The sequence below is a fragment of the Chiloscyllium plagiosum genome, chromosome 29, assembly GCF_004010195.1.
Source record: "Chiloscyllium plagiosum isolate BGI_BamShark_2017 chromosome 29, ASM401019v2, whole genome shotgun sequence".
In the NCBI taxonomy this organism is placed as follows: Eukaryota; Metazoa; Chordata; class Chondrichthyes; order Orectolobiformes; family Hemiscylliidae; genus Chiloscyllium; species Chiloscyllium plagiosum.
In genome coordinates this window covers 28,086,800-28,102,488 of record NC_057738.1, presented here as the reverse complement: position 1 = coordinate 28,102,488, position 15,689 = coordinate 28,086,800, and the positions used below count along the sequence as shown (strand labels likewise).

The 15,689-nt window shown below is 45.6% G+C and overlaps 1 protein-coding gene across 2 annotated transcripts; it reads right to left on the bottom strand.

Moving 5' to 3' along the window:
- Positions 1-5,545: 5,545 nt before the first annotated feature.
- Positions 5,546-15,443, bottom strand: vstm2a (V-set and transmembrane domain containing 2A). Of its 2 annotated transcripts, none has more exons than XM_043719358.1 (5): positions 14,834-15,430; positions 13,551-13,720; positions 10,343-10,393; positions 8,357-8,723; positions 5,546-6,428 (listed from the first exon to the last, which is right to left on the bottom strand). In XM_043719358.1, exons 1-5 carry the CDS (start codon positions 14,910-14,912, stop codon positions 6,343-6,345), a joined length of 753 nt encoding a protein of 250 aa, XP_043575293.1. In that variant the 5' UTR covers positions 14,913-15,430; the 3' UTR covers positions 5,546-6,342. The 2 variants fall into 2 exon arrangements, with proteins under 2 accessions (XP_043575293.1, XP_043575294.1); XM_043719359.1 differs by having other exon boundaries at positions 6,342-6,547; positions 14,834-15,443.
- Positions 15,444-15,689: the final 246 nt, after the last annotated feature.

Here is a 15,689-nt window from a genome sequence, read left to right as displayed (position 1 = left end):
CTCCCCATCATCCCCCGTTCCCCACCTCCCCATCATCTTCCGCCCCTCACTTTCCCCATCATCCACCCAATCCTCAGCTCCCAAATGTTATCCCACAGAACAGGAATGTCTCGACTAATGCTACATCAAATAGCGTCACTGGTCAAATGTCCTGCCCGTTTCTGCGACTAACTGAATTCTTCCCTCAAACCCCACAAGTACCAGTAATGATAGGGTTACCGTCTCAAATGCTTAAGCGTTATGCTTATTCAACAGTTCAAGCGTCGCTATTCTGCAGAGGCTGAATTCTTTTTGAAAAGCGGATTGCTGAATCCTTATGGCAGCTGGTCTTTCGAATTCACCCACCAAAGGACATTCCATTCAATCCTTATAACCCTGCAGTTGCTATGGATAGCCCACCGAACCTGCATATCTTTATACTGTGGAAAGAAACCAGAGGGTACCCCGCTCAGACATGGGGGGAATGCACCAACTCCACTCATGTTCCTAACCTTCTGGGAAATAGCAGAGCTAACGACTAAGCTACCTTTCCCATTTAACTCAAATACCATCTCTCATTGCACATACTCTCTCTGCTTAATGTTTTAAAACTATTATAGTGATTAATGACGTTGCTATACATTCCTTCCCAAATATCAATTTGCTGGTGACCACTTTACTGGTTTAACTGATTTTTAATTCGTAATAAACTTGTTGAATTGTGTAGAACATTTTAAGCTACCAGAGGAAGTGGCAGAGGCTGGTATAATTACAACATTTAAAAAGCATCTGGATGGGTATATGAATAGGAAGGGTTTAGAGGGATATTGGCCAAGTGCTGGTAAATGGGACTAGTTTAGGTTACGATATCTGGCCGGCATGGAAGAGTTGGACTGAAGAGTCTGTTTCCATGCTGTACATCTCTCTGACTCTATGGAGTGGGAGCATTCTCTTTCCACCGGTGCTGCCAGACTTGCTGAATTTCTCTAGCAATTTCTGGGTTTTTTTTTTGTTGGTTCAAATCTCCAGCATCTTCAGTTGTTCATTTTACTTCTTTAAGATGTACTTGGCCTGTGGGATTGGTGAAACTCAGTTAGCCAGTTTACAAAACAGAGTGATACCAACAGTTTATGTTCAATTCTCCTTTGTAAAGTTAAGGTTAGATGAACTGAAAATGTAAACTCTGAGGTGGATGTATAGGGTCAAGGTACTACAAGATCTGAGACCAAACTGTGCTTATGGACAAGTTAGAGGTCAACAATTGAATGGGGGAAACAGTTTGGGGAACTATGTGATTCATTCCTATTCCTACAATCTTTGCACCAAATATGTCAATCCTAAATGCAGTATTTGACTCCTGTTGGCACAAGGAGAAGAATTAAAACAGTAGATCCTAAATTGGTCAGTTCTGTGCTGCCTTCTTTCTTTATTTTGTGAGAGATAGTGAGAACCATAATTCTTTTTGTTTTGCCCTAAAAAGTAGGCTCATTAAATAAGGCTGGGGAGAAGGTGGGGCAGGGTTACATTCAACAGAAGAAATAAATGGTTACTTTGGTTCACCTATGAGTTCTTCAGTTGTAGTATGAAGATATTTTGAAAACCAAAATGAACTAAATCAGAGATTGCTATGAATAGATAAAATTTCCAAAGATTTTAAATTCAAAACAATTTGAAAATTACTAGTTGTGGTACATCAGCAACTCTTGAAATTGTTTAGCTTATATTTTTTTAAAAGAAAAGTTCTAGAAATTACTGAAATTTCATCACAACAATGTTTATGTGGTGAATCTTTAATTGCACTTACAGTTTAGCCTCAGACAGCAGTTTGGGATTGAGCGTTCTCTCCCTACAGACACATAAAGTTATTGATGTTCAGACACTATGCATGAAAGTGATCGAAACACATTCAGTATTGAATTTCAGAGAAAGAACCATATCTCTGCTCAAAAAGGAAGAGCAAAACTGCAAAAAAGCTGCAACACAAAGTGGTCTGGGGATATTTGTACATGAAAAAGAGAAAGCTAGCAAACAGTGCAGCAGATAATCTGGAAAGCTAATAAAATGTGGGCCACTTTTTTGAGGGGATTGGAGTATAAGAGTAAGTTGTCTTACTGCAACTCTTAGTGAGACCATGTTAATGGTTTTGTTCCCCTTATTTGAGAAAGGATATGATTTCATTGTAGACACTTCAGAGGAGATTCACTCAGATGATTTGTAGTATGCAGGGAGTATCTTATGAGCAAACGTGAAACAGGTTGGGACTCCACTCATTGGAATTTAGGAGAATGAGAGATGATCTGGTTGAAACATATTGGATTTTTAAGGGACTTGATAGAGTAAATGACAGAGGATGTTTCCTCTCCTGGGACAGTCTAGGACCAGAGGGCATAGTCTCAGAATTAAGAAGCTTTTATTTAAAACTGTGATAAGGATAAGTCTTTGGAACTCCTTGACATAGAGAGCTCTAGGGGCAGAGTCCTGGTGGATACTTCAGGCTGAGGTAGATAGATTCTTGATGAATATGGCAATCAAAGGTTCTGTGGAAACAGCAGGAAAGTGGACATGAGGAATGTCCAATCAGCCATGATCCCATTGATGGTAGAGCATTTGAGGGGCCAAATGGGATACTCGTGTTCCTATTTCTTTTGGTCTTACACTGCAGGGCTAGAAGGTAAGAGGAGGAGAATGGAACCATTTGGTTAGTGATTTCAGGCAGTTACAGGTATGGTAGGCCAAATCCTTCAATGTTGTTTGATTTGATAATACTGCACTGGAGGAACATGCTGCTGTCTACACACTTATGCAATCTGCTGGGTCAATGGCCCATAACTTCTTGTAAGTCATATTGGGTTTATTTCAGTGCATGACAGTAACACCTCAAGGATCTGGGAAAATTTAACTGCATTTGGCTTAGACCTGAGCAATGCGAAGTAAGTTTATTTTCTATGCACAACAGAAATTGCTTTCCATTGACCTTTTATTTAACTGTACCCTGAAACACATACCTACTTCTTAAAGAGAGGGGGGTGAGTGGGTGGGTGTGAGGATGGGCAGGGAAGGAAGGAACTGATCAATATGCCCAATTTCTAATCAATATCTTAAAATAAGTACATCACTAACCATCGATTCGTTGCAACCACAGTATCTATATCTGATTAGAAATTTCACTTCAGGAAAACAGCTCAAAGGAGAGATATTCTCATTGGATCTGATGGACATTAGTACACAGAGGATTCTCAGATGAGGGATGTTCATCCTCTGTGAAGCTTGGCCTAAGGCCTTTCTATAAGCATTCGAAAAACCAGCGGAGAGTCGGGCGTTACCTCGTTTCATTTAGCAACCGGCTAGAGTGTAAATATCAATGTTCCTGCCAGGAGTGAGGATTCAGATACAAAAGTATTGAAGACGGCGGATGTCTGAAATTTAAACTGAAAGCGTTGGAGATACTCATCAATTCGAGAAACATCATGTATAAGGGGGTGGCAGCGAGGAAATGGAGTGAGTTCTGGTGAGAAGTCACTTTCAGGGGTCACCAGTTGATTTGAAGTGTGGATAAAGTAAGGACTGCAGATGCTGGAGAGTCAGAATCCAAAAGTGTGGCGCTTGAAAAGCACAGCAGGTCAGGTAGCATCCGAGGGCCAGGAGAGTCGACGTTTCGGATAAAAGCCTTTCATCAGGATTGTTTATCAGACTAAAATACAAGAGTCATAATTACAAGGCTAGCGGGTATGGGAGAAACGGTGGGTTTGCCCCTACGGTTTATTTGCAGGGATTAACTCACAAATAGAAGGAAATGGTTGTGTAAAGGAGGCTCTCAATTTGTTTTTTTAAAAAATATGTATATACAAGCCAGCCCATTCCTGATGAAGGGCTTTTGTCCGAAACGTCGACTCTCCTGCTCCTCGGATATTGCCTGACCTGCTGTGCTTTTCCAGCACCATACTGTTCGACAGTTGATTAAATATGGGAGAGTTTCTTCGCTTTTGATGGCGCTCTGAGTCCAGCGGGCGATTTGACCTTACCTGGCAAACTTGGCACGTTTACACCTGCATTGATGACCTGAAATGTCCTGAGACACTGAGGTCCAGCCAAACCCTGTCAGTACCTGAAGGCAAGCTCACTTCGCTGCTTTACTCGGTGAGTCATATCGAACAGGCAGAATGTCAACCGGCTGATGAAAGAGGCGTCACCTTCAGAAAGCCAGTTATTGTTTATCAGACTAAAATATGAGAGTTATAATTACAAGGCCAGCGGGTATGGGAGAAACGGTGGACTTGCCCCTACAGTTTATTTGCAGGGATTAACTCACAAATAGAAGAAAAGGGTTTGACAGTTCTTGTAAAGGAGGCTATCAATTTGTATTTTTTTTTAATTTACAGTATATATAGGCCAACCCCACCACAAAGTATTCGCAAAGTGGTCGGACATGCGGCCTCGCTCCGCACCGGATTATTGAGATAGACCGGGCTTGCATTTACATAGCGCCTTTCGGCAAATGCCCAATGCCCCCCAAAGACCTGTACAACCTAGTCACCGCTGTGACGCAGTTTGTGCACAGCAAGCTCCCACAAGCGGCAATGAGATCATGAGCAAGGAGGGAGTTTTTGTTTCCCCCACCCCGGTCATGTTGATTTGGGGTTTAGCGGGTGGAATCTTTTCCAGCCCCCCTCTGGGATGGTGCCAGTGGGTTGGAGCGGAGGCAGAGGCAGCCCCATTAAGAAAACGGCAACCTCCCCCCGCCCCCTATCCCTCCCAGCAGTGAGGCAACCCATGGGGGGGGGGGGGGGGGGGCTGCTGGAGTGCTTCAGCTCAATCTTACACCCTCCCCAAAAAATAAAGACGGCGAGGCTCAGTGAACCTTTCCCAAAGAGATGTCCTGTCTTCTGCTCCAGTGTTTACCAGCTTCCTGACAATTTTCCTCAAGAACTAATGGCAGTCAAACCCTTACTTCAGCGTACAACGCCTTCCACTCCTCCCAGCATCCCTCCCTCAAATTGGGAATGAGTGGGCAGTGAGTTGGGTTCAGAGTGTTGAATATTCCCCAGATCCTGTCATGGTTTACTAACAGAGAAATTTAATTTGAGAAGCTGATATTGCATTAAGCTCATTGCACGCTTCTACATCATTACAATTCCTTGAATATAATGGGTCGGTGTCACCTCACACATGAATATTTAATGCAACAGTTGAACCGACTCAACAGCTGTTCGAAACGTTCACAAAAAACAGAAGTTGCTGGAAAAGCTCAGCACCTGCAATTTCTGTTTTTTGTTTGTGATTTACAGCATCCTCAGCTCTTTCGGGCTTTCTTTACTTGCATTTGGAAATAAAGAGTGCAACAGAACATAACTTGTTAACCATATTTTCGTTCTTTGACTTTGTTTAAGTCGATCTGCTTTAGCCTCTGCATAGGATTTCCAATCGGTACCTTGCGGTGTCGTCATATTGCGTTCGGATGATAAGTAGATGACATTGGATTGGGACGAAATTAAACCAACATCAACACGCGATTCCTTACATTCTCTTGCTCTCTCTAACAAAAAAAACACTCACAGGATACTGTCAATTTCTATTTTTTTTTGTATTGTTGACTCACAGACCGTACGAAAATTGGTTTAAATACACAACTTGCATCTCGATAAGCGATTGTCCAGAATCTTGAGTGAATACGTTAATAGGGGTGAAAAATAAAGGGGGTGGTCACACAGTGTGGTATTATTAAAATTAGGATTCAGCCAGTTATTTAAAAAAGGAAAAATAAAACCGTACTGGAGTCACACCGAGCGTTGTAATGGTGGAAGGGACATTTAGGTCCAGGGAGGGAGGGGGAAGAGAAGGGGTTAACGACAGCACATTGAGAAGCAATAAAACATCCGGCTTTAGATCGGCTCTGCACATACGGGAGGTTTCCAACGGGTTGATATATCAAACTAGTACAGGTAAAGTGAATCATCCAGGCGCTGAGAGCGAAACGTCGCACATGTCCTGAAGGTGTCTCTATTGCAACGAGAATCCTGCACACACTTACACAGAGGGTTATGGTGGAAATCAAGACCTTCAGAGAATGATCAGAGTGCCTTTAATGTGGAGACGGGGACAGTTAAAATCTTGCACCCACGCTGAGCTGACAGGCTCCGATGCACTTCAGGCAGGTCTATGGACACCGGTGGCCTCCTGGTGCCCGGTTTTTTTTTGTGTAAGAGAACGCCCCGAGAGCGGCAATCTCGCACACGAATTGCCCCCAGAGTGGTTCATTATCAATGTCAAAATCCATTTGCAGTGAATATCCTCGGTCACTGCCGCCAGTGGCGCTTTAGCTCGCTTGCTTTGCCGGCCTCGCTAAGGGCTCCCGTTTCTAGAGAATTACAGTGCATTGGGTGCAGAAAGGTGGGAGTTTAAAGTCGATTTTGCTGTCCAGTCCATGGATTTTACCATCCAATCGCTCTTTGCTTTAAGAGAAAGTGATAGTGGAAAAGTCAGCACTAAGACTATAGCAAAGCACCCTTCAAAAAGCCACAAAAAACCAGCAGCACACCTAGTCCGTCGCTTGCAGTTACGACCGTCGTACCTGCGGAAGAAGTTAAAACATTCGCTCATCTGGAAGATTATGTTTCCCAAAAATACCGTTGTTCATACACATGTTATTTCACAGTAACGCTGGCATTTGCTGTGACCGCCCGTCGCATGCATTTGCACAATATGACAACACAGGCTGACCCTGGTCCAAACCCAAGAGGGGTGGCCCAGGCAGCGAGTGGCCTTTTGTGAAGGAAGCAGCATTCTCAGAGGAAACATCGAGTTAGTGGAAGAACAAAACAGCGTGAGAACGGTGGGTCTGTTGCATCATAACCACAAACAGCCGGAGACTCCGTGGAGCAGCCGAGCACTTTGCAGTGTTTTTCTTCGAGAGGTTGTTGGCTGCAGGAGCTCAATTCGATGGATCAAAGATGATTTTGAAACGACAGAACACTCTCAGAAAAGCGTAGGTCATAATGTACATGCAATAAACGGGTCTGATTACATATCAGAGTAATAATTACAGTACACAACAAGCTTATAAACGCCAAGTGTCGCCTTTTCACAATTAGACAAATTTATTCCATTCATAGATTCTAGGGAGACACGGTCCATCTCAATAGGGAGATAATATAATTGGGGACATAAAGGGCAACTGTATTTAATCCCATGCTTCAGATAGTAGATTAGTAGTGTTTTATAATGTGGATGCAACAATTGTAAAGTTGATTTGCTAGTGTTGGCCAATCCTTCCAATTACCCAGATTACCCTTGCGACTCGCATCACACCGTGACCTTTTGTTATTGGTTGAACCATGCCCTGCTCTAACACCATCCCAGATGATGATGTTGACTTACAAATACATCGTGCTCACAGGCCTTTGCCTCCTTGCCATCTGCTCACACTTGATTCTTATAGGCCTGTGATGCTATTGGATTCAATTCCGTTCCCCCTCAGTAGTTACTTAAGACATTGTACACAGGTGTATATGCTTTCTGAACACAGATTACATAGAGAGATTAATGAGTAGATAGCTCTTTCTGTTAGCCTACATCTGAAAAAAATACATTACAGGTCCTGGTTTCCTGGTGAATACTCGCCCCTCAGGCAACGTCGCTAACAATTATATGGCTGCTCTTTCATCTCCCCTAACCTTAGCCAGATGCTGCCTTTTTAAATCAGAAATGTGGCTGCTGCTTTTGCCTAAGCAACTTAAAACACACTATTGTATTTGATTGGGCAACACTTTCAAATTACCCGAGGTCTTGGTCAAAGTTGCAACTTAAAGGGAATGCTTTCTGTACCTCATTCGATCAAAAATGCCCAGTACAATCTTCCCTATTGTCTAAACTAAACAAATTCTTACTACAGTGCAATGGTTTATACATTATCAATGAATTATACAGAAACTTCATATCTGTGTGGGGTGAATGACCTCCTACTGCACTGTAATCCTATAAGTATAGGAGCGAATTACTGCAGATACTGGAATCTGAACTGGAAACAAAACAATGCTGGAGATTACAGTGGGCCAGGTAGCAACCATCTTTTCTGGATGACCGGCTCTGATGAAGAGTCATCTAGACTCGGAACATGAGCTTGCTCTCTCTCCAGGGATGCTGCCTGACTCGCTGTGATCTCCAACATTTTGGTTTTCACGCCTGTAAGTACAAGTTCGCAGAAGGGAGTGTAGGTTTCGCTTTCAGCTTATTCCTTACTTCCGGCCATTGATCCATGGCTGTGTGGGTAAGTAAAGTTGGCATACTGCATGCCTAGGCTGTGCAGGGGATGAGGGTGAGAAGTGAGTGTATGTGCCCAGGCTGACACTAACAGTGCTGCTGTAGTCTCCGCCTGCCTTACCTGATGTGGATGTGGCACTCTGCCTGAGGATTGTGGCCGCGGGTCTGGTCGTGGCTCCGGTCTGTCCCGTGTGCGCCACTCGGTTGCTGGGGGAGTGCCGGCCCGGTCGCTCGCTGGAAGGAGCCGCAGCCGGTCCGGCTGGTGCCCGCAGCCCCTTGCCATCGTGCAGGGGCAGAGGCGGCGCCTCCAGTGCCTGCAGGGCCCGGGCGTGGCTGGCGTTCACATACAGGTGCCCCTGAGCCTTGTACTCATGCAGCTCGCCGTTGTTGGCGTCGGTCACTCGGCACTCATACAGACCCTCGTCATCCTTCCGCACTTTGGAGATCTGCAGCTTGTGCGAGATGTCGCTGCCCATCACTTTGACGGTCTGCAAAAGGGTGGGTGGGTGGGGGTGGGGAGGGGGGGGCGGGGGAACAGGGGCAAGAGGCTCACAAACCAGAATCCAGCAATCTCCCCACATATACCACCCTCGTTCCCACCGACAGGAAGGAAAAGACCTTCACCTCAATCTGTCAGAAATTCAAAAACAAAACCCAATCCTGAGCTGGTAGCAATCTTGTTCAAGGGCTCCAATGTCAAGTCTACGCCACCCTAGTGCCAGGGTCTTGCCAAGATATAAGTGTCAGGTCACAGGTAGATCGCAACATTGTAAACAGTGGGCCATTCGGTCTTCACAGTCAACAGGACTATGGCTGTTCCTGCTTTCTTCCAGCATCCTTTGATCCCTTTTAGTCCTAAGAACCATATTTACACCTTTCTGCAAGACCTTCAGTGCTCTGCTCTCAACAGTTTCCCGGTGCTAGAGCATCCCACACTCTGAGTGACGAAATGTCTGCTGATGGTCAAGTTACACCTTCCTGTATTGTGTGTGAATTGGACCTACCCTTTGTGCAGGAGAGGCCAATGTGCTGCAGAGAATTTGGATAAGCCCTTCACTCAGGTAATGATCACACAACACAAGGCTATTGTCCAACAGGTTTAATTGGAAGCACTAGCTTTCGGAGCGCTGCTCCTTCATCAGGTGGTTGTGACTTGTTGGACTATAACCTGGTGTTGTGTGATTTTAACTTTGTACGCCGCAGTCCAACACCGACATCTCCAAATCATGATTCAGGTAGAAAGGGATGCACTGTCTGTCCCAAGTGCAAGGCCAGGTCCAATAGTGAGTGGAAAGTGTCCCCCACCCCTCCCCTCCGCCTTTCACCAGTGGCGAGATTTAGTGAAATGGGTAGGTCCTGGGGATGAAAATTAGAACGCTACTTTTGGGGGGAACTGGATATCCTCGTATGGCGATTTACTCCGAAGGGCACAGAGACGGCGATCAAATTTGCGGCTGCAAAACAGTTTATTGCACTTCTGATGGGAAATCCCTAGCCTGTCTTCCGTTCGACAATGTGACAGTGACAGTGACCAATTAAAAGAGCGAGACTGTTAATTAACATTATCATCATCGCATCCACTCCATTAGGAATTAATCGAATTTAAATGAACTTCAATTGCGAGACTTGATTACACTCATATTTTTCTCCAAAAAACCACTTGCACTTTTTCCTTTAACAGTGTCGCCTCTCACAGCCAGCAGGGGCAGCCACCAAACAGATGAATGTCTTAATCACCGTCCGATGTTGCTGGGGTCAAGATTTGCATAATTCCTACAGAGCATCCTTGTGTTCCTGCATCCGTGTTTTCGCTGACAGGCAGCAGCTGGGCTGTACAACCGGCCCTTAAACCGATTCCTAGACCCCATTAAACCACTGCCCGCCCCTCCCCCGCCCCTCAAATCTCTCCCCCCTCAAAAATATCCAGCCTTCACACCCCGGGTCCAACTATTTAGGGACCGCGGGACTGACGCGTCGCGGAGATGCGATTGAGACCAGGAGACAGGTTCCATTCCCCTCCCTCTGGGGCTGCACTGCACTGCATGCGGGAGATACATTGCTGTAAAGTCCCTTTCACCCAGCCTCTGGTCAGACCCTTCTTACTCACACTGATCTTCGTCTCGTCGTTGATCATTTCGCTTTGTGGCAAAGTGTCCAACTGCATGAAGACAAAACAATTGAGCACAGCGTGAGGCCGAGACATCAACCAGCGAAACAAAACCTCTAACAAGGCTGGAGAAGAATCCCCCAACACATACACACTGATCTGACACGACCTCTCTCTCTCTGTCAATGGCTACGCACCAAAATGTTAAAATCTTGGATTTCCCCTTCTGCGTCTCGCTGTGAATTAAATAGCTTCCCTTCAAACCTTCCCGGTGTCTCTGGTGACAAATCGGGCGTGTTAATGTGTTCCCAGATGGGGTTCCATCTCTGGTTACGCCTTGACGGTTAAACGCTTGGCTAACCTCCCTTGGGCGTCGATATCATTCTATAATCCAGCAACTGATAAATCACCAACTTTTCCCAATACGGATTGGAGCCTGTTATATATCGCCCCCCATCCCTGTCCCTTCACCCTCACACTCCCAAAGTGGACGGGGGTGAAGTTACAAAGCTGACCGGTTGGAGCGGCTTTGGAATGAGGAATGAGACAAGATGTATTATTCCCATCTCCTCTGCTTCACAGTACAGCAGTGCGGTAACTTCTCAGGACGAGGCATGACCCAACTCGATGCTTTCATGTGGTCACGGTCTGCATTCGCCTTGACCTTTAAACAAGTGACTTAGAGCTCCGTCCTGCCTTCTATTTCTTTTATATTTAGACCGCAGTCCCCTCACTGTGTGCCCCCCCCCCCCCCCCCAATGACACTCGCGGATAATTCTCTTGTCTAACATACAGGGTTTTTCCAAATGTATTTGCAGCCGAGTTTTTGCTCATGCATTTCACAAAGACCCCTCGATGGGAGAGAAGTGTCAGATGTTAACCCGGGCTGTGTGTTCTGTAAACAGTAAATGAGGTCACCTCCTCAAGTGGAGCTACACGCGTTCCCCATCAAACTGCTCAACGCATGGCGCGCCTTGTTTCCTGGACAATACTGCTCAATACCGCAGCGTTCCTCACTCTTTCACAGGCTCACAGCTACAAAATTGCGAAACACGTCGCAAAAAAAGGGGCAGTGCAGTTCTAAGCATCTTCCTACAGTACTCGGGTTTTCCTTGATGTGCCTGAGTTTCTGTGGGGGGAGGGGGATGAGGTTAGCCTTAAGGGGATAGGACAGGATACACCACCGAGTAGATACATGCACCAACAAAAACCCAGCCAACCGCAAGGCTGCAATGGAATCACCGCGCAGGAATGAGCCAAAGAAATTATCCAGATGGACGCAAAACTGGGATCGTCAAATAGTATAAAAGAAGGCGTGTGTGGGGGGAGGGGGTGAGTGTATGCACTCATTGGTGAGGCTATATGTGTCTGTTAAAGCATTTGTGAGGGTGAGTATGGTAAAATGTGTGTGTGGGAGGGGAGTGTGAGTGTGTGCAAGTATAGGTGAGGCAGTCTGTGAATGTGTGTGTAAGTATAGATGACGCAGTCTGTGAGTCTGTGTGTAAGTATAGGTGAGGCAGTCTGTGAATGTGTGTAAGTATAGGTGAGGCAGTCTGTGAGTGTGTGAAAGAATGTAAGGTGGTGTGCGATAAGGTATGGCCTGTGTGAGGATGTGTGAAGTAATTTGTGTGGAGGGATGTCTGACAATTTGCCTGAGTGAGTCTGGCATGGATGTATGCATGGATGTATGTGCGAGGGAGTCAGTCAGAAGCTGAGCAAGTTTGAGATTATGTGAAAATATATGGCTGTCAGGTGAGGATGTGTGAGATAATTTGTGTGTGGAAGAGGATGTGTGTATATATAGTGTGTGTATGTACATGTGCACATGCATGTTTTTGAAGGAGGGTGAGAGATGTTTGTGTAAGGAATTGTGTAGTCTCTAGAACTAAGGAAGTGTGGAAGTGTCAGAGACAGGGTATGTGTGCGCATAGGTTTGCTTGAGGCTGTGTGTCCGGGGTGACATATTATGGCTGTATGAAGCATGGTGTGAATATGTAAGAGATTGGGAATGTGTTTATGAATATGTTTGTTTCAGAACATGCATGCACCTGCTTATGTGTAAGGGTGATTGCATGTGTTGGTGAGTATGGATCTGTAATTATTATTAGGTCATATTCATATTTAGGGGAGTGTCTATATGTTTGTATGAGAGACTGTGTGTGAGGGATTGTATGTGTATGAGAGACTGTGTGTTGAGTATGTAAAACATTGCATGAAGGAATGTATCAAGGGTTTGAGTGTGTGCCCTTGAGGGAGTGTGGTTCAGGATGCATGTGTGAAGTTATATCAATGTGATAGAATGTATGTGTTGGATGGTACATATGTGCAAATATGTGTATGTATGTTTGTGGGAACTTTTGACTATAAGTATTTGTGTGTTACTGTGGTTCTGTGTGTGTTTGTTTGAGGGCAAATATTTTGGAATATGTGTTTGCATGTGTATACTTGGATAAGAGTGACTGTGGGTGCTTAAAGATATGTATGTTGGAATATGTACGTGAAGGTGTGCATGCATATGCGTGGCAGGGAGTGTTTGGCATGTGTTTGAAAAGGGTGTCGACATGAGATAATTTGTATGTGTTTGTGTATGAAGCGTGGAATGTGTGTCTTTGAAGTGTGCCTGTGTTTTTCCACGTGTAGGTGTATGTCTGAGGTAATGTATGAAGACATATGTGGAATGTATGTGTGTGTGCATGAGAGTGTGTATGAGTTAGGATATATGTGTGAGTGCATTAATAGTAAAAGGATGTATATATGTGAGAATGCATATGGAAGAGAGAGTATATGCACAAATATGTGAAAGATTTTGTTTGCAAGGGAGAAGGGGGATTCATTTGAAGGTGTGAAGTGATTGTGTGATGGTGAATATGTATGAATACGTGTGTGTTAGAGAGAGTGCGTGAAATGTCTGCATGTGAGGGTGTGTGTGCAAGGGTTGTGTATGAAGAGTCTGTGTGTGTCAGTGTATATATATGAGGGTGTGTGATTAGGGGGAGCTTGTACATAAGGGTGTGCGTATGTGAGGTGTGTGTGGAGGGAGTATACGAACAGTGTGCATGAGAGGGTTTGTTTTCAGGACGGAGTATGTGATGAGTTTGTGTATAAGGATGTCTGTGTGTGAGATGTGGCGCCTATATATTTGAAGGATACGTCGCCAAGTGTGAGAGAAAAGCCAGGCTGAACAAGTCTCCCCGGAACTGCCGAGTACCTGAATCTTGCTGGTCTCTGGACTGTATTCCTGCTCCGATGGAGCTCGGATGAACCACCACTGGATCTCTAAGTAATAGGACGGGGAGCCGCTGCCCCTGAAAGCACAGGCCATTTCCACATTGTCCCCTTCTCTCGCTGTCACACTCTCGGGGAGCTCAGTGAATCGGGCTGTGAAAGAACAAGCGTTCGGAGTCGATCAACACGCGGACTAACTTCTGTCGCCAAAACAGGAGTGAAAACAAGAGGAAACCGAAAGGAAAGCTCTCACACCCCAATCCCTTCTCTACCTCCCCCCCCCCCCCCCCAACACACACACACACCCCCTTCCAGGCACGTACCGCCCTGGCGCGCAACAGCTGGACTCACTCTGTGTGTGTGTGTGTGTATAGGAGCTGGTGTTAATCTATTCATTCATCCAGCCCGCATTCTCTAGTCTCTTCCACCGCGCACGCATTAATGATTACTTATAATAATACATTTTAAATGGCAAGTTGGATAGTGAATACAAATGACTCTAGAATCCGCAGATAATGCAACCGTCTCACGTGGGGGACATAAGTAATCCCTCACATTAAGTCACTGACAGTAAATTTATCCCCCACTCTTCATTTCCTCGATCTCTCTCTCTCCTCCCTCCCACTTTCTACTTATTCTTTCCTTTCCCTAGGACTTTTCTTCCCAGTTATCCTTCATTTCACTGGATTTCTGTCTCTTGTTTTTACTTTACCCCATTTCTTCCCGCTCTTTCCCGTTTCACATTGAATTCTTTATTCTTCCTGACTCGCCTGCGCTGTGCTACACCGTTGATTCGCAATCTTCTTGGGAGGTGCTCCATCCAGACAGAGCCCCCACCATCCCCCCACCCCGGCCCGGAAAGCGCCCTCTCACACGAACGCATCGTTTCTGTTCTGTTGTGTTTATTTTGCTTTGCAGGAGAGAGCGACGCATGTTTACCGGCTCGAATGCCGTCAATCTTTTCACCTGAAAATAACTGACCCACTCCATCCCCTCGCCAGCAGCCCGGATCCCTGACCACCCCGCTATTTTTCTGCCTTCTCCTGATTCTGTACTTCGTTTTCCAGCAAAGATTTCGCACGGCAACAAAAAAAATAAAAGGAGTAAACATATTTCAATAATCTCAATTATCAGCAAGGGTGCTTTTTTTAAAAAAAGTAAACAACATGTAACCCCACCCCCCCTCTCTTTCTGTTTAATCTCAATCCCTGGCAAGATTAGACATAAAAAAAGGGGCTTTATTTATTAAAAAAGGCTCAAGCTTACCTTGGGATGAGGAACCCAAATGAGCGCAAAACACAAAAAGACAACCGAATCCCAGAGAAAGAGGGAAGGTCCCCATCATTCCAAATAGACATCAACTGCGAAGTCCTGGCGAATTAACGAAACCGAACTGGAAATCTTCTTGGGGGCTGTTGTGTTAAATGCTGCATTCTGCTCCCGCTTTGGTAGAGATGTGTGTGTGTATGTGCGCTGGAGATCAGTAGGGTTTTTTTCTTGCGCTGAAGGTGAGCTATATTGCAGCTGGTGAGCCGAAAGCAGCCCCCCCACCACAACACACCACCCCTCTAGCTCCGGAGTGCTGCTGTCGAGCTGAGCGAGCAGTTGCTGCTGCTGCTGCTGCTGGTCTCGGTACCTGACTCCAGTACGTCAGTTACTTCTCCCCATTGCGTCTTCACCCTCATCACATTCTGTTGAGCAGCCCCGGGAAATATCCGCCCATCATCAGACCAATCATTTTCACACGCTGCAACTTGCAGTTCTCTCCCACAACCTCCCTCCCTCTGCGCTCTGCAAAAATACAGGGGGGAAAAAAACCCACATCTTCGCCCACTTTTTCAGCAAGAGGCGGATCAAACCAGGGCAATTCTTTGCACCGTGTCCCCGACCAATGGTCGCCACCCAACCGATGCCCCCCATGCATCCACTCCCCGCACGCTCAAAGTTAATTCCCACTCACTGGGACTAATGCAGTTTCGCCTTATTCTGGATCCCGCCCCAGACAGTGCTGTATTAATGCGGACCGATTCTTATTTGGAAACCGCAACTTTTCTACACCCACTCGTTCAATTCGACTGCGCCGAGCGAGGTGAAGGTGAACAGGTCGTTAGAAAATCTGGCC

What these genes read in the sequence shown, in the direction of transcription:
- vstm2a (XM_043719358.1), bottom strand. Translation starts at nt 14,912, where the DNA reads ATGATGGGGACCTTCCCTCTTTCTCTGGGATTCGGTTGTCTTTTTGTG. An exon ending in TTTGGGTTCCTCATCCCAAG is followed by an intron (nt 13,721 to 14,833) that starts GTAAGCTTGAGC and finishes GTTCTTTCACAG; the next exon opens with CCCGATTCACTGAGCTCCCC. An exon ending in ACGACGAGACGAAGATCAGT is followed by an intron (nt 8,724 to 10,342) that starts GTGAGTAAGAAG and finishes ACCCTTTTGCAG; the next exon opens with ACCGTCAAAGTGATGGGCAG.